Source organism: Pelodiscus sinensis, chromosome 14, assembly GCF_049634645.1.
Source record: "Pelodiscus sinensis isolate JC-2024 chromosome 14, ASM4963464v1, whole genome shotgun sequence".
In the NCBI taxonomy this organism is placed as follows: domain Eukaryota; kingdom Metazoa; phylum Chordata; order Testudines; family Trionychidae; genus Pelodiscus; species Pelodiscus sinensis.
Window position 1 is genome coordinate 15,090,885 of NC_134724.1, and position 27,818 is coordinate 15,118,702.

The 27,818-nt window shown below is 44.6% G+C and overlaps 1 protein-coding gene across 4 annotated transcripts in view; it reads right to left on the reverse strand.

The window, feature by feature from the left end:
- The window catches only part of NTRK3 (neurotrophic receptor tyrosine kinase 3), a 386,176-nt gene that overhangs the window by 71,915 nt on the left and 286,443 nt on the right, over positions 1 to 27,818 (reverse strand). For all 4 annotated transcript variants that reach the window (XR_012895725.1, XM_075897044.1, XM_075897046.1 and 1 more), the window contains exons 13-14: positions 7,742 to 7,872; positions 297 to 469 (exon numbers count right to left, since the gene is read on the reverse strand). Coding sequence is in view for 3 of the 4 variants with exons in the window: in XM_075897044.1 (XP_075753159.1) it covers positions 297 to 469; positions 7,742 to 7,872 (304 nt within the window). In the remaining variant the exon portion in view is untranslated. The remainder of the gene's footprint in view (positions 1 to 296; positions 470 to 7,741; positions 7,873 to 27,818) is intronic.

Genomic DNA, 27,818 nt, shown 5'->3' on the forward strand with positions numbered 1-27,818 from the left:
CCTGCAGACTGTGGCCCTTCATCCCCAGGCTGTCTCTAGCCTCAAACCTGCTTTGACCAGATGGATGCCCTCTAGGGACAAGAAAGAAATCCAACTGGCACAGCTCTGCTGTTGAGTCTGCTGACCCCGTCTGCTGCAAGCTGGACTGGGCATGCCCAACTCATGTTTACCTAAGCCATTAAGTAGCCACTGGACGGTAACAACTTCTGGTCACTACTGGCTTGGCCTGGCTTCAAAGTGGTGGCCAGGTTCTGCAGTCCTGTCCTGTCTGCCCTCAGCAGTCAGCTCACACTTACCTCAGGAACTTATTCAGGTCCCCATGCTTCATGTATTCAAAGACCATGATGAGAGGGTCCCCGTCGCCACAGACCCCATAGAACTTGACGATGTGCTCGTGCTGCAGGTTGGTGAGCAGCTCTGCCTCCCTCTGGAAATCCTTGCGGGCTGCCAGCGTGGGGTCTTTCAGAGCCTGGAAAAAGGAGCACACCAACAGGATTGGGGGGCGCGAGTCACAACGACAAGACTTGGTCTCTCCAGTGATTGGGTCCTGGGGCCAGAGGATTCTGCCAAGTGATACTGGCTGTTACATGAGGATCTCAAAGCACTTTACAAACAGGTACAAATTAAGCTTCATCGCCTAAGCAGGTTCATTATTCCCATTTTATTGACAGATGGTGAGGAAACATGAGATGTCCTAGGCCACAAAGTGAGTCAGTGGCAGAGCTGGGAAGAGGACCCTGAAGTGTGGGCTCTAATTCCACACGCTGCACTGAGCTAACCCTCTCCTGAAAGCTGGAGCAGGAGGACACGGAGCGGGACATCCAAGAGTGCCTGTGGAGGAAGAGCTGGGATACCACTGCCTGAATCTGTTGAGTAAATCTGCAGAGAGAGCAGATGGGAAAAGAAGCTAGAGAATGTTACAAGGAGACCTTTTGGGACATTTATAGGAGCTGCCCTCTTTGCATTAAGTGCGCAGTTCCCGTCCCTACAATGTAGTTTGGGTATGGTTTTTACCTGGGACAGGGCCCAAGAAAGTTCTGTTTTTTTGGAGGAGTAGCTTGCCTTCCCTACCATTATACTACAGTGTCTTACTAACAGGTGCAGGAAACATCAAAGGTCTCTTCACATACCTGCAACAAGGAGAGAAAACCTGCCCCATTCCTGCTAAACACCTGATTGCTTGAGGCTTTCCTGTGGTCCCCATCCCTGAGCTCATAGTCTTCTCACGATGCTGCCCAAACGGCCTTTACTCCCTTCTTGTGTGCCTCAATCTTGCCTCGGAGGCACCTCCTGCAGGAGTTGGTACGCTCCATGGTGACATTCAGTACCGCTGAGCTTGTCAACAAGGAGCCGCCAGTGCTCTGTCTAGGGTGCAGATTCTACCTATGTGGACAACAGCCCACTTGGCAGCAGAACTCATTCCCAGACTCATTTCACAGAGAGCAGCAAACAGCCCTCGGAGGGTAATAGCTTCCCATTATTACCAACTTGGGAAGGATTTCAACTGGTGACCTTGGGGCGAAAGGCTCCGTATCTCATTATGACTCAGCTCCTGAGCCAGTCAGCCCCCTCTAGCTCTTTTATTTTGAAATAGCTGACGGCACCTCCTTTCTTCTGAAGACAGATTTGCTAGGCTGTGCAGTTATTGTGAGGATTTTTCAAAAATGCCTCTGAAGAAGGACAGTGTCAAATCTTTCCTCATCATTTTTAAATTGTGTTTTTATTCCCTGCTGTTTATAACAGATCCCTGAGAGATTGATGCTGAAATCAATATTCTTACCAAAAACGTCTCCTTTACAACATTGGAGCACACCAATTTGCTGTTACTGGGTAGCTTACAAGCATGGGGCTTACAACACATGTTATGATAGGGGTGCTAAAAGACTTGACTGGACACTTTTCTTGAGTATACAGTCAGTTTCCTTGTGAGGCTGGGCACGCTATTTATTATTGAACGGCTGGTTACGAGGTTTGTTTACGGCCCCATTTTGTTATTGTAGGGTAATTTGTGCTTTTCTAGCAATTGAATTAGAAAAAAAGAGTCCAGAAGTTTTGAGGGAATCATTACAAGTGCCATGGACTGCAAACATTTATGCATCCAAAAAGGCCGGTCAGATTTAGTGCCACTTGATCTTATCAATATCTTTTGAAATTACTTCCTTTTAGGTGCCCTTCCTACCAGGATATCTGCTGTCTGCTTACCAGTATCTTTCTGTGTCACCGGAGTTACCACAAAACCCTGTCCTTCTCTTGTCAATCTGTAAACTGATATGGTCACCCCACTGATTCAGGACTAAGGCTCATCTTACTCATGCCAGGAATTCAAAGGTACAGATGGTATGAGCAAGGTCAGCAGAACATGGCTGTAAATGTTGCACCAGATTGGACAAATGTTAAGCATTTAGGAAGCTTCTACTCATTTGATGTGTCTTGAGCAAGTGGCTCTACCAAGCAAGATGCTGAAAATAAATCCAGCTTGTCCTGCAGCTTTGTCAGGGTAGGAATTAAGCTAACAAAGTGGCAAGTGCTTTTGCCTCTCAACCAATCTCTACAGGATATTATCCAAGCAGGGGGCCACTCCTCTTTGTCCCTTCCTCTGCCCAACACCCACTCGACACATGGCATAATTTCATTTTAATTCTCTGCCCTCAAGGGATAGCCACCCAGAGATATTTAGATGGATGATAGTCACACTGTGAAGATGGCAAAACATCCATCCTCATCTCAGGCCTCGGCTTATTCTTAGTCATTTAATATCTTTATAGTATTGCTGCTACACCCTTCCAGGAAAATAGCTCTCTTCTCCCCTCAATCATCCTTTCTCCCCTCCTTATATTTAGGCCTGATATTTCAAGGTACAATGACTTTTAAGTTCCCTTAATACACTGTTGATTTTACAAGGTAATGGGAATATATATGTTAAAGGAACATTGTTACGTTTGTAAAGGCAAGCGTTTCAAAGTCAGGAAATGTAGACATTGGAAGGTGTGTAGTCAATGAGGTTGAAAACAAGAGGTAAGAGAAAGGAAGGCTGTTGGTTAAGGCTGTTGAATGCTGCCCAGGAGAACTATCTGCCATCTCTGACTCTGCCACAGAGTTCCTCTGCATGCTGGGCAAAGTCACTTGAACCTAACTTTACACAAGTAGTCACTAACTGTGAGTTCATTTTTCTCATGCCTGAGTGGAGACCTAGGTCTGATTTGCAGCTCTCTCTGCTCTCATGGCTGCAACTTAAGTCAATGTGGCATGCAATTACCCTCTGCATGCAACACCTTGGCATAAAAGTTTCACAAAATGGCATAAGAGGGTAATTCTCACTTTAATCTCTCAGGCCATATCTACCCTAGGAAGCTATTTTGAAATTACTAAATTCAATTTAAGAACTCCCAATTTAACAAATTCAAACTAGAACGTCCACACTACGGCAAAGCCTCAAAATTAGGCCAAGGCAAGCTCTGTTAATATGGGTGTGCTACCCCAGACTTAGAGCCCCAGGAAGCACTGGGGAGTAACTAGTTCACATTACTCTGGGGAATAATTAGTCTGAAATAGGGGCACCGGAGTGTCCACACTACTGCTATTTCAAAATTACTATTCTGAATTGAGAGTTACTCCTAATGAAAACCAGGTGTACAGAGTTCAAATTCTGCTGCCCGTTATTTCGAAATAAAGGGCTTGGTAGTGTGGATGCACTGATTATAAATTTGTGCTTGGGGGAGTTATTTCAAAATGAAGTCCTAGTGTAGACCAAGGATCAGCACCTCAATTCCCCATCTGTAAAAGGGGATAACAGAGGGGGCTGAAATGATAAATTCATTAATAACTGTGAAGCACTCAGGGTATGTCTACACTTGCAGCCTAATTCGAAATAGGGCTGCAAACGTAGGCATCCAAAATTGCAAATCAAGCCTGGGATTTAAATATCCCGCACTTGATTTGCATCTTTCCGGCCGGGCGCCATTTTTTGAAATTGACAAGACCGGAACAACTGCCCGTGTCTACACGCGGCAGTGAAACGGCCGTTCGAAATAAAGCCCTATTTCGAACTACCTGCTATTCCTCCTGCAATGAGGTTAACAGGTAGTTCGAAATAGGGCTTTATTTCGAACACCCGTTTCACTGCCACATGTAGACGCGGGCAGTTATTCCGGTCTTGTCATATTCAAAAATGGTGCCCAGCCGGGAAGATGCAAATCAAGCGTGGGATATTTAAATCCCGGGCTTGATTTGCAATTTTGGATGCCTACATGTGCAGCCCTATTTTGAATTAGGCCGCAAGTGTAGACATACCCTCAGATAATACTGTGACAAAGACCACAGAGAAGTCTATGAAGATACTACTTATTCTATCTTCAGAGCAGGCTACTTTAATGCTTGCATTGCTTATCATAAGTTTGCTTGACCTTACAACCTCACTAATATAGTTTTGGGTTGTTGTTTCCCAAGTTTTAAAAAAAGCAAATTGAGAAAATAAAAATGTCATTGAGTGGCATCATATTGACCACAACATGGGTGATCAATAGGGTTGGAGCCTTTATATCCACTACACAGATCTCTGCCAGTTAAGCTAATGGGTAATAGTAACAGGCTGTCATCCTCTATATGGACCAGCACTTGGGGTAGGGAATATTTTGTCAGTGGAGTTCACAGATATTTATTGACAGCAGAGGGAGAGGGAGATTAGAATCTCAGGTACCATTCCAGTCTCTCCAAGCATGATCCTTTGTGTTCCGACTCCTCCATACTACTCTTGTTCCACTCTTGTCTATTCTCCACACCCTAGCTCCATGTCCCAGTCCAGTCTCCTCATTCAGCCAGTGCTAGACCCCACTCATTCCTGCCTCTGTCACCTAGTGTACACAGTCCTAATTCCCCACCCCACCACAGCTCCTCATCTGATTTGTCACCCTCACTCACTCTGGCCTTCAGTTGCCCATTCCTCCCCCTGGGGTTCCCCATCCCCACTGGCCCCCAGGGCCAATCTCCCTCCCAGGGCTCCTCCAATGTCAGTGCCTCATCCCCCCACGATCCCTAGTTCTTTACCCCATCTCCTTGCCCAGGTCTGCCCATGCATCATAGCTCCTCAATAAATCGATCTTCCCTCCCACTTCTTCTGCCCACTATTTCAGTTCCTGGGAGGTTGGCAGGTGCAAGCCCACCCACTTCTAACAGTGCCACCCTCAGCCTTGCGGGAGAGATTGCTGGGCCCAGGGCTCAACTGATTACTTGGGACAACTAATGAAAAACAGGGTTAGGGGTGCAGGTCAGACATTCAAAATGAGGGAACCGGAAGGGGGCACCAAGCAGAGAATCTCGGCCAGATAGTCAGCGGACACCGTAACTTCTTCTGCCCACCCCACTGCTTCTCAGACCTAGTCTCCTTGCCCAGCTAGTCTCATTCTCCTCTCTCCACCACTGATTCTCATCTAGTCCCAGACACGCCTCCATCTACAGGTTCTCAGGCGCTTCTCTCTGCCTTTATTTCTCTCCCTAGCTCCCAGTCTAGTCTATTTCCTTACCAAATTTCAGGTTCCTGGCTCCACAGCATGGGGGCGTTCTAGAGCTTTGCAAACAAAAGGTCAACACCATTCTTTAACCGGGGCCAAACAATGCATTTTCCCCAGCCTCGTTTTTGGATGCAGATGGATTGTTTTAGTTGAAATACCCGCGCCCCCTCCCCCCCTCAAAAAAATCAGCCTGAGGCTGACACCCAGCATGGGAATCTTCAGCCTAAATGGTTAAAATCTGGCAACTATATTAGCAACTGAAAAAAGTTTCTTACAATGGGAAGGGTCAGGCAACCTCAGTAATGGGCAGTGGTATAAACCAAGCACCAGTGTTGCTGAGGCCTGTGGGCTTTTCTGTTGCAGGATGGGGCTCATTACTCATTCACCTCTTTGCTATCTCCTTCAGTTTTCAGGAGGGTGAGTCTGTGTGAGCTTGAGAGATCTCCCAGGAAAACCCAGGGTGCTGGAAGAAGTTGTATTGATGCTCCAGCAGGTGGCACTCTTCCATCTAACCCACCACTGAACCAATGCCTGTGCAGTCCAATGGGGTGTGATGCTGCTGCAGGTAGGTTTGTGGATGCAAAACAGGTAGCACGGGCACTTGCAGTCATTAAAGACCTCCTGGCACTGATTTTAAGCTCTGCTGGCCTGGGTTCAGATTTTGCATTACTGCCTAAACTTGCTCCCTACATTCCCATTGTGGCTTCAGCTGACTATATTAATCCACTGTAGCTACATAAATCATTGTCAGTGATTTTAACTTTGAACTGATACCTTAGAAAAAAAAAAATCTTCTCTCTCTCCTGAACACGAGTCATCCTGTTCCCACAGAAAGAATCATTTAATCAACCTTTTAAGACACTTTTTAAACTCACGTTTCCTGGTATGTTTTGGTCCTGAACGGCAAGGTGCCCCCCTTTCGCCTTATACTACAGATGCATACAATAACTACACACTTGATTAATTTTCACAGAACACAGTGTGTGCCATGGTGTGAACCTGGTTCCCCAACTTGCGCCTGCCTCTCCACAACATCCAACCCTGAGCTTGACTGAGTTTCATTTGCTTGTAGGTAGAAGTGGTATCTCAACTATCTCCCACTAATTGTTGCTACAGACATACATCTCCAGAGTGCGTTTTGTCAGGATCACAAAGCATGTTTCATAAGACTTTGCCACCTCTGAAGTACCTCCAGCTTCAATGTACAACACAACAGACTGCAGAAGGACAGGAAAGCACGCTTACACCTAAACAGACTCCTTCACCCAAGGCCTGGATTTGCTGTACAAATGTGTCCTGAGTCTCTGCGTCTACACTGCATGCTTATTTCCAAATAAGCTATTCCAGAATAGTTATTCTGAAATAGCTTATTTTGAAATAGCACATCTGTACTGCAGGGAAGCCTCAAAATTAGTCTCAAAATTATATTACACTAAATAGCTACACTAAATAGCTATTTTGGAATAGGCGTTATTACTTGTAGAATGAGGTTTATGGATTTCGGAATAAACCAGACGTTATTTCAAAATTATTTCAAAATAATGGAATGGCTGTGTAGACGCTGGCATTGTTATTTTGAAATAAAGCTAGTTATCTCAAAATAACGATGCAGTGTAGACCCAGCCTGAGACAGCAGTAGCCACGCTGAGCTGGCCTCTCTCTTGGAAGTCCTCTACCTTGAAACTGTCTGGCCAAGCTTGTCGGGGCAGATCTCAGCTGGAAATCGTTCTTGGAGGATCTTGCGGATCATCCCAGGAAACTATTTCTATGTGATTATTTTGGTTTGTGTTTTAGATTTTTGTGTGTGTATATTTTGCTGAGACCTCTTTGCATCAGCTTCTCACGTACAGTTGCAGCAAAAGGTAAAACAAAAGGCTGAGCAAAGGGGGGAGAAAGGAGGACTCACAGTCCCTTGGAGAGGGCAGGTGAATTCCATACATTGTTTTTACAGCTGCATGTCAGCGTTAGCTTCCAGACCAGTGCAGTGCAGCTTTTCCTCAGTGCCTCCTGGCCAGATCAACAGGAAAGGAAAGGAAAGGAGGTTTTGGCATTGATGAGAAGGAATGACCTTGAAGCAAAATGCTGAAACTTTATGTGACTAAGTGGATTTACCACAATCTACTGCATCTGATAAACCTCCCCCAACTTCCGCTTTCCTGTTCTTCTCACACAATATCAACCAGCTAGTTGTTCAGCCTCCATTACATTCTGCTGTATGCTTCCTTGAGACTTACCTTCACAGCCACCAGCATCTTGTCCTTGGTGGGGCTAAGGTTGTAGCACTCGGCCAAGAACACCTTCCCAAAGGCACCTTCTCCCAGTTCCCTCTTCAGAACAATGTCTCTCCTCTTAATATGCTGAACATCTGCAGAGAATGGGTTGATGGGGAGGGGAGAATGAACCCAGGTTAATTCAGGGAATGGACAACTAGTTACATTTCTAGTGTTTTATAAGCTCACTACCTTTTCACACGCATCCTATAGGGGCTGCAAACAATTAAGAGTATGTAAAACATCTGCAAGGAAAGCATTTGAAACTCACCAGGTTTTTGCTAAAACTCACTACAGGTTTAAAAAGAGGTCTCCTAAGGTCCAGGAAACTTCTGTCGAAATCTCCCATTCTGTTTTGGGTCTGTGTGGAACACCACTGAATATTGTACATGCTTTGGCACCACCTTCATAACATGTTGCAGTTTGACATGGTTTTGATGCCAGACCAGGTGAAATCTGAGGGTTTCAAGTGACTTTTGTGTGGAGACTTTCGGTTGGTTGAAACCCCAAAACTCGAGAGAGTTATTTGGATGCCTGACCCATTGTGGGTCTAAATGAGAGAAATGACCTGGGAGAAAAAGCACTGACTTTTCGTGAAGTTCTATGCAGTAAATGGCAGCAGTATAACGGCACCCCGCAATGCTGCATAAAAGCCGAGTCTACAACCCTCCCTCCCATGAATATTCTTACAGCTTCAGGCTTATCAATATGATTTCACTGACATCAGGGGATTAATTTGATTTCAGTGAGTCTCTTCATTTGAACTAAGACTGTAGGATCTGACCTAATTTATGAATGGACATGCAGGAAAATATCAACTGGAATACAGGAAGAAGCAAACCATTAGGAATGTACCTGGAACACTGGTGTTTAGGTCTTTATAGATCACCCATCGGTACAATATCTCAGGGCCAGCTTTCCAAAGGTATTTAGGTCCCTAAAGGTGCAGCTAGACACCTAGCGAGTTCTTCACAAAAGGTAAGGCAGGTTGGGCACCTAACTCTCATTGAAATCAATGGGATTTAAGGGTCCAGCCTGCGTAGGGAACTTCTGAAAATCCAATTAGGCACCCGGCTACACCTTTAGACACAGAATGCCTTTGAAAATCTTCCCCCAAGGCAGTGAGACCAACACCCACTGTGGGGCCCGGGACCAGGTGTATTGGGGGGGGGGGCAGCTCCCCATACCTCAGAAGGCCTCAAGCAGAAGGTGCAGGGCCAAGGACAGTCAGCCCTTAGCAGCATCCAGACCATGGCACGCGCCCTCCTCCACCCTCAGAGCTGCACACAGTGGTGCTCAGGCAGAAATTCAAGGGGTTGCTGCAGTAGTGGCAGTGGAAGGGCAATTGTTCCCTTTTCCCCCTGCTGTCAGAGGGCCTGCCCAAAGGCCTTCTCTTGCGACAAATGCCCTGGCATGCTTAATGACCACAGTGCGCCAAGCATTGATTTCATATCTCGCCCAAAAGATGATCCCCCCAGCCTCTGGACCACACCTTGTATGAGTCCCAGTGCTTCGAAAGGGCTCCTTTACATCTCCAAGGGCCTGACCAGTGTGGGGCAGGGAGGAAGAGGTGCCCTGCCATAGCAGCAGTTGTGCATTGTGCCCATAGAGGCCAAGAACAGATACTGTGGGTGCACAATCACCAGAGCCAGCTACTTCCCTAAGACACCACTACACCATGGACACTCACCTGTTGCATCCCAGCATGCAGGAGGCCAGGTGAGGGCAGCACTAATGGCCTCTCTCTCGTGCTCACAGACAAAATGCGGCCCCAATACGGCCATCCTTGGTGTGGTAAAGTGCTCCCTTCTCTCTCGCAGAGAAGGGCAACCATACTCCCACCCTTTACGTGCTCCCAGTTTCCTCCATAGCAAGCTGGTTTTGTACCCTTTCTTCCATCCCCCTTTCCAAAGATGGCAGGAGGGACCTGTAATCTGTTGGTAGCACTCATTGGAGCCCAGATTCATGTTGGGCTGGTCTATTGAGAAGGTAAGACAGCACTGAGACAGCACTTTTGGTGTCTGGGCTGAGTCATCTGGAGAATGGCACCAAGATGGAAAAGTTCCGCCCACTCCAAGTGCCCATCCTAAGAGCCATGTCGGCCTCAACTCAATTCAACACACACCTGTTTCACAGGGGAAAGAACATACCCTGTGACAACACAGGAACTGTTCAACTTATCAAAAAGCCAATGCGGTGGAAGAGGAATATCCTACTAGCTTTCCTACCAGTAACCATACTAATTAGAAGCTCACAGGCAGGTCTACAGGCTGCCATCTCCAGTTCTCTCACCTGTTTGGGAACAGGATACATGATTGCATAAGCAATGAGCCTTGTCATGAACAAATTCTCATTGAACTTTTCATTAATTAGGCACTGGGTAGACAACTGTTAATTACCAGTATTAATTTCGTACCATTATGGCATAGGTTGGAGGCCACATGCCAAACAATTGGTGTGAAATCTTAAACAAGAGTCAAAGACTGCAGCTTGGTTATGGATTTCATTGGTCTGGCTTAGTTGGAGTTTTTATGGGAACCTGGAAGAATCTGGTGTCAGGTGTCTAAGTGTAAAGGGATGAACTTGGGAAGGGACAGCCTTAACCTAAAAGCCCTTGAAATGGTACTGAAATAGAGATTTTTTTCTTGGTCTACCAAAGTATTTTCATGGGGCCTATCAATGTAGTTTACTTAAGCCATGTCTCCACTTGCCAGAGAATCAATGCTCTGGAGATGGATCCTTCAGGGTTTAATTTAGCGGGTGTAATAAAGACCCGCTAAACTGAATGCTGAGGGTGCTACTGTTGGTGCAGGAAGTCAATGGGATCATTTCTCTCATCAACCTCCTGCCGTGGGGCTGCCCCAGAAAAATCGGTGCAAGGTACGTGGTCTCTAGCTATGCAATTCATATAACTGGAGTTGCGTATCTTGCATTGATTTTCTCTGACAGTGTAGACATGGCCTCAGGATTCAGGTGTAATGACAGATCCAGTATTTCAAGTCTTGGTCCACTTGAAGGGGCTAAGCACAGTCCAAAGATACTGCACTAGTACTTTATAAAGAAATACTCAGCATCTGGAGGCTAGCATCCAGGTCTGGTCACACTATCTGAAGTGAGATAGTTATAGCATCTAATGCAGGCCAGTATAGAAGCTGCATGGTGTGGAGGAGCTCACATGAGCAGAGACGGATGGCATTTGAGGCTGTTTACACTAGAGGGAAGACAATTAAGAGGTGACACGACTAAAACTGAGCCAAATACCCATTTCTGAATCCCCCAGGTCTTGCTCAAAATTCGCAGCTTCAACCTACTGTATTCTGTAGAATGAAACAAGTCTGAACTACCAGGTATAGGAAAGTTCAAGTTTATGCTTCTCTTCAAATTCAGGAGCTCCAACTTGATGTTTGGTCTACTACAAAAACACACATTTTAGATTAAAAATCTGGAGTTTGAAACAGAGTTCTGATGTGGGTAATTTAAACCGCCAGTGGGTTGTTACTATCATGATCTATGTGATGTCCCTGAATAGGCCACAACTAAGAGGACATGCTGGAAGTTTCAGGTAAGAGGGAAGATATGTAAGAACATAAGAATGGTCATATTGGGTCAAACCAATGGTCAATCTAGATAAGTATACTGTGTCTGGCAGTGCTCAGTGCCAGTTGTTTCAGGGCAGTGAACAGAACAGGGCAATTCTGAACAATCCCCAGACTATTGTTTAGTTCCATCTTCCAGTAGTTAAAGCAGGGCTGGACAAAATATGGCCCACGGACTGGATCTGGCCTACTGAGCCACCAGATCCAGGCTGTAGAGACAGTGGGGAGCCCCAGGCAGGATCCCCTGCTTGCCCTGCAGCCCTGCACACTGCTCAGAAATGCATCTGTGGGGCGCTATCTCTTTATGCGTCTGGAGGAGATGGGGAAAGATTCAGATACTGCTCCCTCCCCCAGCACAATCCCATTGGCCAGTTTCTGGACAGAAACTGGCCAATGAGATCTGCCTGTTTGAATAACAGGCAGCCGCAAAGCACAACCCTCCTGCTCAGCTACTCACTCAAGCATATGGCCAAGCAGGCAAAAACATTTTAAGCTCTGGAAGCCTTTAGCTCTGCAGGCAGAAAGGCAGGCTGCTTTGGCTGCTGGCTGGTAAGATTCTGGCCAGAACCTAACTCTGGCATCCCAGCTCCTCCCTTCCTCAACCTCTGTCCCCTACTCCTGCCCAACTACTCCACATTGCACTCATACCTCCTCACAGATCTAGTACCCCCAATCTTCTGCCCGAGATCACAATCCCCTCCTACTCTATGTCACGTCCCAAAACTCTGCACCCCAGTTTCCTACCCTAGATCACAACTGCCTCCTTCATCCAAACTCCCTCCCAAATCCTAGTCTCTCTTCTGCACCCCAATCCCTTATCCCAAGTTCCCTTCTACACCTAGTCTCCATCCCAGACCCTGCATCTCCTGCATTAATACAATGGAAGAGTGTGGCCCTCAACCACTTTCCAAAATCTTGCAGAGGCCCCCCATAAAAATTATTGTCCACCTCTGAGTTAAAGATTTAGGGACACCAGCAGCATGGGGTTGAGTCACTGACAATCTTTGCTAATAGCCTATTCTTCATGAACTTTTAAAACCCTAGTTATACTTTAAGGCTATGTCTAGACAGCAGCGTTATTTTGGGATACTGGAAGTATCCTGAAATAGCAATTCCACATCTTTACATGCATTTTAAAATAATGGGCACACTATTCTGGCATCTCTGTAACCCTTGTTCCACAAGGGGCTTGCTGGAGTAGCGCTTAATTTTGAAATTTGGCTTTGTGTAAGCTATTTCAAAATTGCTTCGAAATAAGCTATGCAATTTGAAAAGCTTATTTTGAGGTAAGGGTGCTGGCAGTGGGTTTGTGAACAAGTACTTTTTTGTTTGTTTTCAACCTGCTGCCTATTGATTTAAACCAGGTGAACCCCTAATACTTAGGTTACGTGAAGGGGTAAATAACACTTCCCTATTCACTTTCTCCATATCATTCATGATTTTATAGACCCCTAGATAATCTTGATGTACCCTTTATAGGAACTCTATATATCCTTTATAGAAACCCTATGCAGGAGAATGAACTAGATGACCTCTTGAGCTCCTTCCAATTCTATGGTTCCATCAAATTCCCCCTGAGTCACATGTTTTCTAACCTGAACAGTTCCAGTCTCTCTCATCTCTCCTCCTATGGAAGCTGCTTCGATACTCATTATCATTTTTGTTGCCCTTCTCTGTACCTTTTCTGATTTTAATATATTTTACTTGTGACGGGCCAACAAGAAGTACATGCAATATTCAAGGTGAGACTGCACTATGGATTTATTTAGTGGCATTATGATCTTTTCAATTTTATTATCCCTTTACTAGCAGTCCATAATATTCTGTTAAAAATTCAAGTTTTAACAGAATAATTTAAGTGACACTGCACACTGATGAGATGTTCTAAGAGAACTAGCTAGGATGACTCTGAAATCTCCTTCTTGAGTGGGAACAGCTGAGTTAGACCACGCCATATTATATGTGTAAGTAGGATTATTTTTTCCAGTGTGCATCACTTTGCACTTAACACTGAATATTATCTTCCATTTTGTCACCCACCCACTCAACCAGTTTAGTGAGATCCCTTTGCAACTCTTTGCAGTCAGTTTTGGACTTATCTTCTAGTTTGAGTAATTTTGTATCATTTACAAATTTTGCAACCTCACTGTTCATCCCCATTTCTATATCATTCATGAATATACTGAATAGCACATCTCCCAGTACAGATCCTTAGGGAACTCTGCTATTTAACACTCTCCACTGTGAAAATGGACAGTATACACTGACCATTCATTCCTATCCTTTGTTTTCTATCTTTTAACCAGGTACTAATCAATAACTACCCTCTTATACCACATTTGCTTAGTTTGTTTAAGAGCCTTTGGTGAGGGACTTTATCCAAGTACATTATATCATATCGAACCACCCTTGTCCACATGATTGTTGACTTCCTCAAAGAATTCTAATTGGTGAGGCATGATTTACAAAAATCATGTTGACTTTAAGTATGTCTATTCTTATGTTACATATCATGCCTGATGATTTTGTTTTTCAGAGTAGTTTCAAGTAATTTGCCAGATACAGAAATTAGGTTTATTAACGTGTAATAGACAGGTTTGTCTCTAGAACCTTTTTAACTATAGGAGTTACATTAGCTACTCCCTAGTCATTCAGTATAAAAGCTAATTTAAGTGATACGTTACTTACCATTATTAATCATTTTGAAATTTATATGAGTTCCTTCAGAACTCTTAGATGAATTCCATCTGCACCTGGTGACTTATTACTGTTTACTTTTCAATTTGTTCAAAGACCACCTCTACTGACATCTCAATTTGGGACAGTTCCTCAGATTTGTCATCTAAAAAGAATGGCAGTGAAGACTGATGCAACAAATTCATGTATCTTCTCTGCTATGGACTTGTCTTCTTGAAGTGCTCTTTTAGCAACTTATGCTCCGTTAGCAGCTTGATCATCCAGTGGCAGGCTGCTGCTTCTGATGTACTTGAGAAAAATTGCTATTTTTTTGTGTCTTTAGCTAGTTGTTCTTCATATTCTTTCTTGGTATACCTAATTATACTTTATCACTTGACATGTCAGAGTTCATGCTACTTTCTATTTTTCTCACTCAGCTTTGAATTTCAATATTTAAAGAGTGCCTTTTGCCTCTAATCATCTGCTTTACTCTGCTCTTTAGCCTTTGTAGCATATTTTGGGCCTCTTTTTTATGGCGGTATACATTTAGTTTTAGTCTTTATTATGGTGTTTTCAAACAGTCTTCATGCAGTCTGCAGATATTTCACCTTTGTGACAGCTCCTTTTAATGTCTACTTAACTAGTTTGCCTCATTTTTATATAGGTCCCCTTGTGGATTTCTTTGGCATTTTCTCCCATTTAAGGATGTTACATTTAATTATATTATGGTCACTATTACTGAGAGGTTTAGTTATATTTACCTTTCATACCAGATCTTGTGCTCCACTTAGGGCTAAATTAAGATTTGTCTCTCCCTTTGGCTTGTAAGACTAGCTGCTCAAAGAAGCAGACATTTGTGGTATCTAGCAATTTTCTCTCTGCATCCTGTCCTAAGGTGACATGTACCCAGTTAACATGAGGATAGCCGAAATCTCCCATTATTATTGTTTTCTGCCTTTGTAGCCTCTCTAATTGACCTTAGCATTTCATAATCACTGTCACCATCCTGATCACTATATTTCTACTGCTATATTCTTATTGTGCAGGCATAGAATTTCTGTCCCTAGAGACTCTATGATGCAGTTTGATAGATTTAAGATTTTTTGACTCAATGCTTTCTTTCACATATAATACCATTCCCTCACCAGCATGACCTACTCGGTCAATCCTTTATATTTGTACCTCGGTATTGGTGTGACCCTATCCTCATTTCATCAAGTTTCCGTGCTACCTGTTATAGCAATGCTCTATTACAATGAGTAGCTGAAGTAGATGTCCTGTTGAGATGGTGATATCAAGTAGTTTGAATTGATTTAATACAAAATTGAATGGCTCTATAAAATTTAATAAGCTAATAGAGAATCAGTTGTGTGCTTGGGAACAGTTGGCTACCCTTTCTGAGGATCAGGAAGGAAATGTTTGCTGATAATGCTTTCCCCCTTCCCAGAATAGCCACAGAGAATTATGCCACACAGTGTTTTGGGCCCATATAGAGTAATAATAAATAACACTTTCAAATGCTATAGGACTGAGCTGGTACAGTTGGAATGAAGTTTTTGGAGACAGAAAGGGCTCAGAGCTCTTTTTGGTCCTACGTTGTTGTGTCAGCATGGGTGTAAAATATAAAGCAATGAAATACAGTCTGGAATCAAATGATTGGGACTTCATTCTGCTCGCATTTGATCTGGTTTTCACTACCCCACTTGTACCATAACTTGCAATTAATAAGGCAGCTGGACTGGCCACCAAAGACGCACTATTGCAAGGACTCAAGGGAGGTTCATCTGAATAAAACTATTTACCTCCTCCTGGCAAAAGCCGAGTACTGCCTGATAAACAGCTGCTGTTCGCTGTTCCAAGCAGACGTGGGTGTACTAAATCTGTTTATCTGTCTCCGCTGGGTTGCGGTCAGTCTTGCTAACAAGGTGTATGCAAATGGCCTTCCTGCACACCCCACGCTACTCTTTTTTCTTTTCCATATACTGTTCATTTACAAAAGATAGCTAGAAAGACCATCCAAAAGAGGCACCTAGGTAAGAACCAGAATAATAACTGATAGAAAAACAACCAGACTCAACAGCACTCAGATCTCATTCAAGGCCATGCTGTACCTACAAGGACAGATACTAACACAGAGCACCCAACTAGTCTCAATAATCACAGTAACATCTCAGAATTCTGGTCCCACAATCACTAAGTTGCTATGATGATAAGTGACATAAAAAAAGAGATAGGCAATGGATAGATACCCTTCAGTCATACAGTTTGTCTACCAAAAACTAACGCATAGAAATGGGTTCTGCCTTCTGCCATTATCACTGTGAGTGGTTCATGAACCTAACTGTAAAATGCCCACAGGAGGTTAGAGGAAGCCTTCCAAATTATGTTCTAAGAGGTAAAAATGTTAGAGTTGGAAAAGCTGTAGGAGGTGTGCTCACCGTGCCAGCTGCCTGCAGGACTTCACTTCCATGAGACTTGAAGCAGAAGAGTAGGACCTTGAATCTGCTCTAGGACCTTATATAATCTTCAATGAATCTTTTGCAATATGGCTGAAAGTGCATTCAGTCAGTAAGCCACCAATAAACCCTTTGCAAATGGCTGAAATGTACAGAAATGGCACCTTGCTATGCCCCATCTCTTTTCCCCTGTATCTCTGAGTCACACCTACTGCTATTTGACTGTTACTAGCCTTGCGGAACCCATACAGCTTGTTGAATTCAGCTGTTCCTCACGCATCAGCCCAGCATGTCCTGAAGGGGTCAGTCCTGCACCAGCCCTCCAGAGACGGACTAGATGAGCCAACAGGGCTTTTCTATCTCCTATGAGTCTCTGTGCAGCCTGAAAAATCTCTGACACTGGCGACAATGGCAGAAAGAGCCCAGCTTGGTTGTTTTCAGATTCGATGTGGCGTTTACAGTCTGGTTGGCAGGAAAAAAATGGTAACTGCAACAATCTGATGAAGATAAATCAGAATCTCCCATAGTCTCCTCTTTACATGGCAACTTCTCTGATTATTGACATGTTTTCAAATCGCTCTTCATTCTCACATTTTAATGATTTCTGTGTGTTTTCAATGCCCATTAACATGCCCCCAATTTCCTTTTAAGACCTACCAACTCCAATATCTTTCAAGCAAAGGACATTATGGTATGTCAGAAGGTTGATACAGATACTGTGGTGATAAGTGTGGCATGAACAATGAAGATTTTAGGTCCGGGCTAGGCAGGCTCACAGGCACTGTAAAGAGATGCTCGCAGGAACAGGCCTCAAACCACACGGCTGCACAGAAAGCTCTCTCTAGGCTACTGGTCTGGGCTGTTTATTCTAACCGGACTGAAATTGATTGGTGAGACTCGCACAGCATCCATCCTCAACTCTTATGGAAAGGGGGCAGTTTGCTGGTATGTATTGGCTGAACGATGTTGTGTTCTGCAGCTCGTGTTCCCTGGATAATATGCAGCTCAACTGGGGAAACACAGAACAAAGCTATGGAAATCTCGCCCCCCCCTTTCTTTTTGTCTGCTATTGTACATCATTATCGTCTCCTGCTATGGAGAGGACCTCTTCAAATCCCATTACTGGCTTCCTCCACATTGGGTTCAAGTTCCCTGCCCTTCTCTGATGGTCTCTGCCCATCCCAATCCACATCTCTGCTTTCATTTTCCACAATGAATATCTTTTTCATCGGGTCCCCTTCATGCCTCATCCTCCTTTTAGGGCACTCTGTCCTGTGGAAATCACCCTTTTCCTCTCACTCTTCAAAGCCCACGTTAAAGCTGACTTCTTGATCCCTGACTTCGATCACAAGCTCTTTAAGACAGGATCTTTGTCTTTTTCATGTATTTCTAAAGCCTGCTTTACACTTCCAGTGCTGTACATACAATATTAATGGGTGACAGTTTTCCCTAGGGATGAGTAATTTGCTGCAACCCATCATTTATTCTGTGGATTTGGCCTTTTTTCTCTCTTCACCAAAAGGTAACAAAGTTCTCAGATGTATTCATTACTCACTAATTTCGTCCATGAGTAACTGTGACAATAATTCTTATGAATCAGCCCTATGTGACTTGCATGCATTGGAACTATTAAAATCAACCAAAAAGGTCAGAATTTGCACTACATTTTGTGTAATTAAGACATGTAACTAGCCAGCAGAGTGCATTTCAAATTGTACAGGGATCAATCAGTTGTGCTGATGAGTTACCCATGATACTCAAACCAACAAAAGTATGGGGGTAGGATGGGATCAAGAAGCCTTACAGTCAGCAATCCTTTAAATGACTCTTTAACTTGGGCTTTTATCTTAATGAAAAAAGATTACTCGTTGGCTAACTGCATTTGGTCTGACTGTCCACTCACAATGGTTTAAATCTGCAGTAATGCCATTGAGATCACCAGAGTAAAATAGTGCCAACTGGTGTAAAGCTGATGTACATGACAGGAGAATTACACCTGTGTACACTGGAGAAACACATGCCGTTCTTCTGCTCCATGAGGATAATAAATAGGCTGCATTTCTCTTCTGGTGTTATAGAAAGTAGTCTGGCCAGTGACTGCCTTTTGGAGGAGGTTCTACAACTGCTTCTTGACAGCTCTTTGCCTGGCCTCTTTGTCTTTGCTGAGATCCTACATGAGAGTTTGTCCAAATACCGTTCACGGTTGTGACGTCCTGTTGGAGTTCATGTCTAAAATAGTTTGGACAATGAGCACCAAACGGGTCAGGGACTCAGTTCAGAACAGCACCAAAAAGATGGGATTTGCACTCAAATCTCTAGTGACTCTTGTAAGCCTGCAAAACTGGGTTCATCTCTCTCGTATGTAGACATTCTGAGTTCCAGAAACTGCACATAGAAGAGCCCTTCTTATTCCCTATCTTCTCAGTAACTATGCATAACACCACCATCTTCTCTGTAACCGGGGAATAATTTTTAACTCAGCTCTTCCTCTGAAGCCTCCCATCCAGGCTGTGTCTAAATCCTGCATGACATCTCAGAGATACAGTCTCTCCTATCCATCCATCTGGCTAACACTCTAACTTTTATCATGCTGCTCAATCGCTGCCATCCTCTTCTCTGGCTTTGACAAAGGCCATCGTGTGCTCTCCCTTCCAAAGTACGGCTACAAAGATCATTTTCCTAACTTGTCAATTTGATCCTGTTGCCTCCCCCACACGTACACACTGCATCCCTCCATTAGCTCCTCCTTCTTCATTGCATCAAACAGAAGCACCTTGCCTTCACTTTCAAAGCCTTCACAGCCCATCCCCATGGGACTTATAGTTCCTGTGTTATCAAAAAGTTGACTCCCATCTCCAGTCAAGCAACGGTGCCAATCTTCATCACCAACTTGTTAAATTGTCAAACAATTGTCTCCTCCCCACCAACACCTAGACCTCTGCACGGACACAACATTTGTATCCACGTCCACATGAAATGAGCTGTGGATATCCACATCTGCACCCACATCTGTGGATACCTGCGGATATAAAGCAAATATCTGAAAATTTTCAGGGTTCTAGATACAAAATTTGTATTCACGTCCATAGCTGCAAAAATGAGCTGAAACTATCCACATCCACATATGTGGATATAAAGCAGACAGCCACAAATTTGCAAGGTGCTACATAAAAAAATTATGCCTGTAGCTGCATCCTCATCTAGGGAAAAGAGCCATGGATACCTGCAGATTTAGAGGGCTCTACAAATAACTCCCTGTTGAAACCAGACCCCCAAGTCCAGGCTGCCTGCTGAGCTTCATGTATTCCCACAAACTATTTCTGCATAGAGCCAATGGATATTTTACAGCGTACCATGGACACCCTCAACTTCTTTGCCTCCGCTTAGGTGATGCTTTGGGCTCCTCCTCCTAAGTGTGCAGCATTTGGCACATGAAGGGTTAACTTCATGGCAGGGAGTCATGCAGGCAAGAAGCCAAGCCCCTATGGGAGGTAGAGGAAGTTGATCAGGGTTGAGGAAGAGGAGGGTATTGAGCTGCAGAGACCTTTGTGCTGGTCCAGAGACTGGGAGATACCCCATGAGGCAGCATAAATGAGATCTAATGTGAAGTGGCAGCTGCTCCTTGACTCACCCTTTCGTTCCAGCCGCTCTTGGACATGGGAATGGGGATTCTTGGCAGGGGCGGGAGGAAAAGAGTAAGAAAGGGGACAGGAGGCTTTCTGGTGAGCATGTTTTCTTTCCAGCAGCCAGGCCCCTGAGTCCCCTGCTGCCAAAGCCCTCAGAATAAACCATTAATTCAATACCACACATTTAATTACACATTATTCAAAAGTGAATTTATCTGAATTGAGGAAAATAGTCTTCTGAGAGCGTCTGCCTCCCTCAGTCTCGTCAGTCTGGCAGGAGGGGGCGCGGAGAGGAGAAACGGTTTGTTTTACATCAGCTGCAATTGCCATTCTGTTCGACCCTCCCACAAGGGGCGATTTTAAAGAGATAGAGTTGCTTTTCACAGGAACTTTGCAGGTTGATTTGATTTTCCAGCCAGTTTTCCCTCGATTGGAAAGTGTTGCTGCAGACAGAGCCCACTTGCCATTTTTCTGGGTTGTTAGTGATGGAAGGGGGAAGCGGGAGGGCTCCCTCAGGGGCCCGCATAGTCGTCAGATTTCAGACTTAGTGCTTTAACAATGCAGTAATCAGACACTTAACGGCATCCTATTGCCGAGATGGATAATCCCGATAAAACTGTGAGCAACCCGGCCACTTTATGCAGCAGGCTCAAAGCTTCTGGGATGCCCCTTTGCACATGCTCTTCAGGAACACACACTGCATTCCCTTCTGGCATGGAGGTTTCGCAGGCTGCTCTTTGCCTTCCTCACCCGAGCACCCCAAAACTTCAGCCACTCCAGCTCTTTGTGCTCCCAGTAATGAAAACACCACTTAATTCTAGCATGTAGATGCCATGCTAGAATAGACTGGTCCTCCAGGCACTATATATGTAGTCTAAGAGTCTAAGACTTACTGCTGCCCAGGAATTCTCTTTGGGAAACCATTCCTCTTTGGCCACCAGGGACGGTGATTATTGCAAGCTTTGTTCTAATGGTGGATGGTGCACATACCCCCCCCCCCCACACACACACACACGCAACCTGTTCTGAATGACACAAAGAGGCACCCAGGCACTGTCATGCCACAACAGGGCACCTGGTGCTTGGTTCCTTGATGGAAGAGGGACTGACTCTTGAGAAACCTAACCTAAGATTTCTCCTTTAGCAACAGCTAAGGCAGGGGTGAGCAATGATGTTTGCGGGAGAGTGGGGGGACGTTTAATGAATTTTGGTATGTGGTCACAGGCCAACTCCACCCTGGAAGGGGCAGGGTGTGGGGCGGAAGGGGTGGGGCTGGGGACTAGCCTCCCCCAGAATTCTCAGGGGCTTTACATTAAAATCACAGCAAAGGGCTCCTGGCTCCCAGTCCCGCTGCTACTACGTTGCTTGGCAGCAGCCCGTGATTGCTGTGGCTATTTAAAGGTCTCGCGGCTCTGGCCCCTGCTGGGTGAGGGGGGGGGGGGCTGAACACAACTGAGAGCTGGGAGCTGTTAAAATAGGAACTGGCTGCCTGAGCCATCACCTGGAAATGTAGTGGCATGGGCAGCAGGATATAAATAGAAAGCGGCCAGATGCCATCCATGGGCCGGATCAACATGTAAGGCGGGCCAGATCCAGCCACCAGGCCACATCTTGCCCAGCCCTAAGCTAAGGTGCGGCTTCCATAGCTCCTCCCAGCATGACTTGCACCCAGGGCTGGATTATGCCATGCACATCTTGACAAAGGTCCCCAACTGGCCATACCTTCCCTCACCTTGTCCCTGCATGTGACCCTGCTCGCCAATGCTGGAGTCAGCAGCAGAGGGATGGGCCCCCATCATCCTTCTACCAGTTCACCCCACTCTTGCCCCTGGACCATGCCATGGCCTCGATCCCCAGTTGTTAATGGCATTGTTAATGATAGGGGCACCCCTCCCATTCCAGATGTAGGGGATGCCAGCATTTACTGGCAGCAGGGAGTCCCCCAGTACTCACCACAGCAGCAGCCAAGAAACCTGCTTGGATGGGAGGGATGCACAGATCTGCCATACGCTTCTGTAGGACAAAGTATCCTCTTCTGGGATAGTGTTAGCAGCCCTTGCCCTGGGCAATGGGCCTTGAAGATGACATCCCATTGAGATGCATGGGACAGTTCAAGGATATTATTTCGTGCTGTCCACAGACATCTCTGCATTCATTACACTTGTGTCACATTTTCAAACTTTTCTCTGTAACCATGGTGACTCCAATCACTTTTTTTTAAAATGAAAGCTAAGAATCCAGTCCAATCCCTGACTCCAGACACTGGTATCCTAAAAATGGACCTATAATGCTTATATTTTAATCTGGCCCTACTTTCCCCATCTTCCTGGTGACTTCTGCTTTCAGTCTGCCAACACCACTTGGAGTTCAAGAGCCCATTATGCAGATTGACTTCCCAGACTTTTGGGCAATAGTGTTAGTGTAGCAGGGAGGGGGGACAAGCAGAGCTTACAATATCCATGCAGCTGACAGCATGGTTGATTTCATAGGCAGAGGGATAACTTGAAGGTGGGTGACAATTTGGAAAGAGGTGGGAATTCAACCAGGCTGTTTGTTCTGGAGGTGACTGAACACAAAACTGTTCATCTCACAGACTATAAAGAGGGCTTTGGGAAGAACAAGATGCAAGCTGAACTTTAGTCAAAACTCAAATAAACTTCAAACTTTTTAGAAGGTCAACATTTGTAGCTATTTATTTTTCGTCGCTTTGCTCTCTCCATGCTTCCTGGTTAGTTCCAAAGGTGGCAGTGCCAGAAGACTACAAGAAAACTTCTTCTCGTAGAATTTTTGGCCTGACACGAAACAGGAAGTAGTGGCAATCTTTGTTTGGAAAGCTCAGAAGAAGCAGCTTTCTCTCGCGAGTTCCACATTGTTCAGAGATGCCTCCGATTCTTATATGGCTCACTACAATTGCTAATTATAAGGACATGTCTTGACAGAACCTTGTGTTTTCCACTACATGCTCCTGGGGGTTTCTGAGTACCTGTCTCCTTCACCATGCCTGGCCATTTTCCTAGAGAAAGCTTGCTCTGGCTGGTGTTAAAAGAACAACTCACTCAGCCAAGCTCATGGAACAAGAAAATTCCAGAAATGAAGCCATGTGGAGTGAAAACATGAGGTGCTGAAAGACAGATCTCAGGCTCGTGTTATAGTTTCATTAGAATGTCTCTCCCTCTAATTTGCCCAATTTCCATCTGTCGCCTTCTCTTCCCTTTCCCCCTTAACCCTGCTCTCAAATAGTTGATACATTTTAGTCTAGGGCTTGATGAGGTGTTCTTTAGGACTCGTGTTTTTCTTATGTCCCAAATAAGCCTGACTCCTCCTTTCTGTCTGAGGTTTCCTTGGCTTCCTTCCTACTTGGTTCAGCAACACCCCAATTCCTTTCATCTCAGCCACTCCTTTTGCTGGAGGAAGCCCCCATAGGAAGAGAAACATGAGAATTTCCTTCTACCTTTTGCAGCACACTGGTCTAAAATTGCTGTGGCTTGGCTATTTCAGGGACAGTTATTAGGCTGAAAATTTTATTGGGAGGAATAGGGAAAACTCTTATGGGGTTAGCAGCTGCTTCTCATTTAGCCATATGGGTTTGGGAATAGCTTGAGGACTCTCCTCTGACCACCATTTTTGGGTATGTTTACACTACAGAGTTATTTTGAAATAACAAGGTGAGCATCCACACAGCAAGCCTGTTATTTCTAAATTATTTCAAAATAATAGTCCCTGAATTTACAAGGAATAATGCCTATTTCGAAACAGGGTTAACGTCGACATACATCTGTTGATATTTCAAAATAACTACTCCCCAGAGTCATTCAGACTAATTAGTTCCCTGGGGCTCTAAGTCGACGTAGCTTCCATATTAAGGAAGCCTGCCTTGGACTAATTTTAGGCTTCCCGGTAGTATGGGCATGCTATTTTGAAATAGTTATTTCAGGAGTTATTTCAAAATGAGCTATTTTGAAAGAACTCAGTCATGTAGACATAGCCTTTAAGACCAGTCAAAGGCTGGGAAATAGAGAGGTGAATTCATCTGCCAAAATCACCATCCCCTCCTTGGCAGAAGTGTACCCTATTGCACCTCTACAAGTTCTGTCAGGAAAAGGCCTCACAAATGTGGCTGCTTGATGATCTACCGCTATCCATGCAGAACTATTTAAGGATGCATGTGAACTTGTTGGGCCCCTGTCCTTTCTTTCCCGCGTCTACCCATTTATTTTCTGCATTCTCCTATAGCTGTGGTTCTCAACTGGTGGCCCATGGACCACTGGTGGTTCATGGTGACTTTTTCAGTGGTCCACAGGAACATTGTCCAAAATTACACAGTGTGACTACCAGAGAGAAATTTTGGGCCAGCGTGACTGGGAGTTACCCAAATTTGTCAGCACACGCAGTTTCAAAAAGGAGGTGGTGCACGAAAATTTTTTGATTGGCCTGGTGGTCCATGGACTGAAACGAGTTGAGAACCACTGTCCTATAGTGTCCCGTCTTTATTTAGACTGCAAGTGGGGACCTGCCCTGCTCTTGGTGAAGCTCCCAGCACTCTTTGGAATGCTGGATAAATAAAATACACCTCCAGCTGACTGTTACCCATTGCTCTTGGTTCTTGTTTTTAATCAGAAACACCTCACAGAGCCCACATTTTCACAGAGAAATATCCCTGCATTGCAAAAATATAAAACAAAAACAACATATTCTTGCTAATACCTGCACCACAGAAACTGCCTTAATGGTTCTTCTTAAACTCCAGGGCAAGAATGGAGAAAATAGTTTTTCTTGTTGGTGACCTGGCAGGATTCAATGAATTACAGCAGGTGAGAACGATCAGTGCTAGCTCTAAATGCAGACTGTGAGAGTGATGACTGGATGATTGCTAAGTGGGTGTTGTGGACACGTACTATGTGGGAAAAGGGGGAGAATCTAATCAGACCTTCAGCTGAAAGGTCTATAGCAAATACAGTGTTAATGGAAGACGGAAGGTGAATTTTTGTGGGGCAAGTTTTGCAGTAAGCTAAGACACAATAAGAAGCTGAAGAGACATAAAAGGGATCCCATGCACCAGAAAGTATGTCACTGTAGCCTGCAGAAGCTGGTGTTGCCAATTTTAGATTATGCGTGAGCCATCTCTTTCACTGGGGCTGCGTCTAGACTGGCATGATTTTCCGCAAATGCTTTTAACAGAAAAGTTTTTCCATTAAAAGCATTTGTGGAAAAGAGCGTCTAGATTGGCACGGTCGCTTTTACGCAAAAGCACTTTTTGCAGAAAAGCGTCCGTGCCAATCTAGACGCAGTTTTGAGCAAGAAAGCCCCAATCGCCATTTTCGTCATCGGGGTTTTTTTGCGCAAAACAGTTCTCAGTTGTCTATACTAGGCCTCTTGCACAAAAGCATTTGTGCAAGGGGGCTTTTTCCCGAACGGGAGACTCATTGAATTTGCGGAAGAACACTGACAATCTTACATTAGATCGTCAGTGTTCTTGTGCAATTTCAAAGCGGCCAGTATAGACAGCTGGCAAGTTTTTTTGCAAAAGCGGCCGCTTTTGTGGAAAAACTTGCCAGTCTACACGCAGCCTGGTATTAAAAAGCCGACCATAGGCTATCTAGAGTAGAAATGGGGCCCACCACAATCTCATTCACTTCTCTTCCTCTTTAGTCGGGGACTGATCTTATTTAAGTTGCTTGGATAAGAGCTTACCTGCTATTTGTTTTCTCACAGTGTTTGAATTGAAAACTTAGGAACAGTAAATCAGAAGCCAATTTTTGCTAATCTGATTTCATGCTCTACCTGCCTATGCCATGTTCATTAGAGTATAAGTGAATGACTCTGATTTTTACTGCTATTATAAAAGCCACTTTAAAAAAAAGAGGTGTCAATCAGTCGGAGTAGAAACCCAATCCCTTAACCATTCCTCAAATCATAGGTTCTTCTAAATGGTAATGGACAAACTCCAAAAGATTCAGGTGGAGATAAGCACCCACAGTTTAGACCATCACCCAGACTTCATGAGTCTACAGTATTGGGCTGCAGCTCATCTGCAAACAGACTTCTGGCATGCTTTCCAGGAATTCCTGCATGTCCTGCTTCTGGACAGGCCAGAAATAGCAAGAAAGCAACGGAGCAAAGTGAAAACCAGTGGGGGGAGGGGGAGGGAATCTTTACCAAAATCTCAAGTCAGGGGTTCTGTTCTGGAAAAAGATTCAGAGGGGCAGAGTGTCTCGGGTTACCTGAATTGCTTCACTCCTCCTTTCATAGTATCCTCCTTTTTGCCCATATTGAATTTTCTCAGACAAAAATCTCCTTTCTGTGTAACTATTCTCAGAGCTGCACACAGTATTGAGACCTCCTTCCTTCCCAGAGTACCTTCTTTTTGCCAACGTGGTGCAGTATCCAGTTTGTCACTGTGCACACTTGGAGATCTCACGTCACAGTCAGCATTGGTGAAACATCAATAAAGGCAACAGAATTACAGCAGGGATGAATCTGGCCCCTTGCTATCAGTGCCCTCCATAGAAAACATTCATATAGCTTATGCACAAGAGGTGCTTAAAATGCACCCCGGGCTATTACACTTTTGACCTCTTTCCAGCTGGAATAGTTTCCAGCAATGGCTCAGTTTTGTCTCTTGCTCTTAAGCCAGGTTTCTCTCCAACCCGTTATTTTAAATCCTACTGTAAGACTCCTAACCTCAGCCATCAATCTCTGGTGTGGAACCCTGTCAAATACTTGCTGAAAATCTAAGTATACTATATCTACTAAATTTCCCTTATCTATTATGGCAGTTAGATCCTCAGAGAATGCCTGCAGACTAGTTAAGCATCATTTCCTAACGCTTCAACCCATGCTAGTCTGGCCTTCACAGAAATGTGCTTTTCCAGCTGTTCTCCCACCACATCCTTTAAGATGATTTCCAAGGCTTTCCGCAGAACACATGTTCAGCTCACTGGTGTTAGAGCCTCCTGATTTGTCTCTTGACCCCTTTTGTCAATAATTGTATGATGTTTGCCACCTCCCGCTCCTGGTAACTGTCTCAGATCTGATGAGCATTTAAAATGTCAGTTTGAGGTTCAGTTATTTCCTTGTTCACTTACATGTGAACGTACTATCGCACCTAGACCTTCGTCTAAACCAGTGGTTCCCCACCTTTTCCAGATAGGGACCCATTTTGACAATTCAGGAAGACTTGGTGACCCAGGGCAATTCAAAAAATTTGTGAATGGCTCCTTAAGAGCCACCAGGGGAGACACCTGGCGACCCTTTTGAAATGTAATGGCAACCCATATTTGGGTCCCAACCCATAGGTTGGGAAACCCTGGCCTAAACAGTATATTCCCTTGTCCAGTGTCCATGAGAAACAGATCTTCAGTTTGGGCAGCTCTTTCCCTTCATCCTCTGTAAAGATGAATGTTATTTTAAAAAATGAAAACTGTTAAACAACGCTTCTGTTTCCGTATCACTTGATGTCAGTTCTCCATTGTCCTCACTGCTAATACACACTTTCCATTCTTCTTATCTGTGAAATAAATTCTCCCCCGCACCCAACTTCCCAAAGATTTGCCTCTCACAGCTATATATGTAAACAGGGTATTGTTTGAAATGCTTCCTACATTGTGTGTTGCATGCTGCTTCTGCCTGTTCCTCCATTTTCTCCTCTTTCCACTGCCTCTTTGTTTGGCTAAACTCCCCCAGTCTT